Source organism: Cariama cristata, unplaced genomic scaffold, assembly GCF_000690535.1.
Source record: "Cariama cristata isolate BGI_N322 unplaced genomic scaffold, ASM69053v1 scaffold9452, whole genome shotgun sequence".
Lineage (NCBI taxonomy): Eukaryota > Metazoa > Chordata > Aves > Cariamiformes > Cariamidae > Cariama > Cariama cristata.
In genome coordinates, this window is record NW_009605481.1 from 13,398 (window position 1) to 16,413 (window position 3,016).

The window sequence follows — 3,016 nt, forward strand, 5'->3', positions numbered from 1 at the left end:
ACAGCAGCTCCTCCAGCACCCAGGATAACTGCATACTTCGAGACCCACATACAGCTGGTTTCAAAGCTTATCTGTAGTCAGTTTTACAATATAAAGTGTCTTTGTTTAGTCAACAGAACCACTAATACATGTGATTTTATTGTTAATAGAGCTGTAAGAATTTTAAGTACCTCTTGGGAATGTGTCATTTTTGGTTGGCTTTTTTAGGCATCACAGGGTGCTGCGTTTGTCTTTGTAAACAAGTATTGAATAAAACATTTTGCGCACAGCCGCACTTTGTACAAGTGTCATGCAGGTTTCTGAAGTTTCAGAGAGAATAAATCAACTGCAAACTGCTGCCTGGCGGTTGACTTCGCTCCTTATAAATAGCTAATTTGGACAACTTCTCCCCGCACGTCATATGAAATTCAAATACTGTGCATATCGTTAATGTGGCCACACAAATCAAAACTGCTAGAGCCTCTTTTATAAGCGTGGGTTGCCACAGAAATGCCACAGCCGAGGGCAGAGCAGCTCCAGGTTGCTCTCCCTTCCTTTCGGAGGCAATCCTTGGGAAACACCAGCAGGTCACTGCGCTCTGCTGCTTTGCCCTGGGGGAGGAGCAGGAGCCCCGTGGCCTGGGGCATTGCCTGCATGGTGGCCCAGTTCACTGCTGGTTGTACTGGTTGGCAGCCATCATCACTCAGGGGAGAATTAGGCCCAAACTCAGCCATAAAAACCAACCCTGGTTCAATAAACCCAATGGAAAAACTTTACTAAAGTAAGGGTTGATTGTGCCCGGGTCTGTCGGCTTTGCAGCGCTCAGCGCCGGACACAGGGCAGATGCACAACTTTCCCTCCTCCCAAAGCCCAGCGCTGCTGGTCTGGCCCTGCTGAAGCCCCACGTGGGATGCAAACTTACCTGCTCCTCCCAGGAGGCTCTCAGCACCATGCAGGATCCATCCAAGCTAGCCCAGAACTCAGCCCAAAGGCTCTAATCCTGGAAGGTGCTGAGCAACTCTGCCTTCTGCCACTCATCTCTGGATTTTGGCACGTGTTCAGCACGAGCAGGATCAGCCCTTTGCTGTAATAATCGGGGAACGAGGAACTCAGCTTGACTGAATTTCCCCCCCGCCTCCCAATGCAAAAATGCTGTACATTCCTTTACGCAGGTTTCCATAGAGTTGAACTTCTACTATTTTTTTGTTGTTGCTGTTAAAGGGGTCAGCAATGCACTGTACAATGGGATCTGGCTGTCAGGAAATGTGGAGGAATTCAGGGACACTTTTAACGTCTTGCTGGTGGGGTTGGAGGGCAGCATTACACCCAGCATCCTGGAAATCTCCCCACCAAAGAGAAGAAAAAAGCCCGGAGAAGCCCCGGGAGAAGTTATGAAGACGTAGTGCTTTGTCGATCCTAAGTTTAAAAAAGTTATTTCTTCCCTGCTTCCTTTGTTAAAATATGATATTCTAGCTTTAATTGCTTCAATCCTATTACATGTTCCTTTTAGCAAGTGATTGTGTAGCCCCTTGCCGTGGGGAAATCCCCTGACCGCGCTCCGTGTTATTTAGACAAGTACTCTTTCAGAAGCAAATGCCATTCTTAGCATAGGGAAGTACTTTAGGTCTAAAGGGGTTAAGAAGGCCTCCCTGCATTCAGAAACATGCAGGGGTCCCACCGTGCCAGTTCCAGCCTTTTGAACTCTTTCCAGCTTTTTTTTCTTGCAACAAATCTGTCTGACTGCCACCAGGACATAGGAAGCGTGTGCCTGTCAAAGAAATCAAGTTTACTTTTTCTGACTTGTTAACAGAGGCAGGGTATAAATAGAGCTAACTCTGCTCAGACTATTAGCGTTTCTCTTAAAATAAGGGGGTAACTTCCTAGGACCTTTAATCCAATGAGGTCCAGACCAAACTGCACTATCAACAGAGGCAGCGAAGGAGCTTACTGAAGTTTTTACAGAAGTCAGGTGCATTTGGGTTCCTCGAGAATTTAAGGCTTACCAAAAAAAACCACCACCAACCCCAAGCAAACAAGAACTACCTCCAGCTCGGTCACTGCCATTGCCCTGGAGAAGTTCTGAGATGTTGTTGGTGCTGTTCACCCGATGGATGTGGATCTTGCTGGGGAAGAGCAGTGTCCTCTTGCTTCTGGAGGTCTCTCTGAAAGGGAGAGCCCTACCTCCAATCCGGTATTCCCACGCTGGGATATGCCCCAATGACATGAACCCCAACCTGTGGGTAGATGCCCAGAGCACTTGCAAGAGAGAGTGTGAAGCTGATCTGGTGAGTGATGCACAGTTTTATCTCTGCGTCGCGGGCGATGGGGTTTGTCGGTGGGCTTGTTTGCACCGCGGTCTGTTTCTGTTCCAGCTAGAAAGGCGCCGGCACCGCGCAGGACTTGATGCAGAGAGTGCATGTATTTAATTGACCCATGACCTATATAAAATAGAAAAGGTTTGATGAGTTATCAGTTAAGTGAGGAGGTGTGTGGCAGCTGTCACTTATGCTGATGTGGGTACAGTGCTTGCTCTGTTTCATCATTTTCCTTGCGTTTTTGTCACCCAAATTTGATGGTCCAGAACTCAGCATGCCCTGGGGCCAATCCATAGTATTTTAGCAGTGTCACCATGCTCTTTGTTGGTGGTGGCCATCATCAATGCTTTTTATTCCTGGGAGGAATCCTGTATGAAATGGTTGATTTAACATGTAAATCATCAGCCTTTGCTGCACTTGAAACACAAAGCATGCTTGGAGTGCAAAACAGGGGCATGGTTAAAATGACCAGGCAGATGTTCTCTGTGATGCTCCCAGCTCAAAATATGCTTAGCTTACCCTAAAATTCATTTTTCAGCCTGTCAGCACTGCCACCTCAAGCTGGCATCTGAAAAGACCTGCTCATCCTGCCTCTTACATCATGTCCAACGGCAAAGCTCCTGCAGCCCGAACCAGGCTGACAGCAGCACGTACCATGCTGAAAAAAGTCATTGGGTTTATGCTCTGTAGCCAGGTTGTTCCTGCAATGCTAAAAGCGGGGT

At 47.6% G+C, this 3,016-nt stretch overlaps 1 protein-coding gene across 1 annotated transcript in view; it reads left to right on the plus strand.

The window, feature by feature from the left end:
* The first annotated feature begins 1,739 nt into the window (after nt 1-1,739).
* Nucleotides 1,740-3,016, plus strand: part of WFIKKN2 (WAP, follistatin/kazal, immunoglobulin, kunitz and netrin domain containing 2) — a 4,747-nt gene continuing 3,470 nt past the window's right edge. The window contains exon 1 of the mRNA XM_009695971.1: nt 1,740-2,264. Within this exon, the coding sequence (XP_009694273.1) occupies nt 2,064-2,264 (201 nt within the window). The 5' untranslated portion in view covers nt 1,740-2,063. The remainder of the gene's footprint in view (nt 2,265-3,016) is intronic.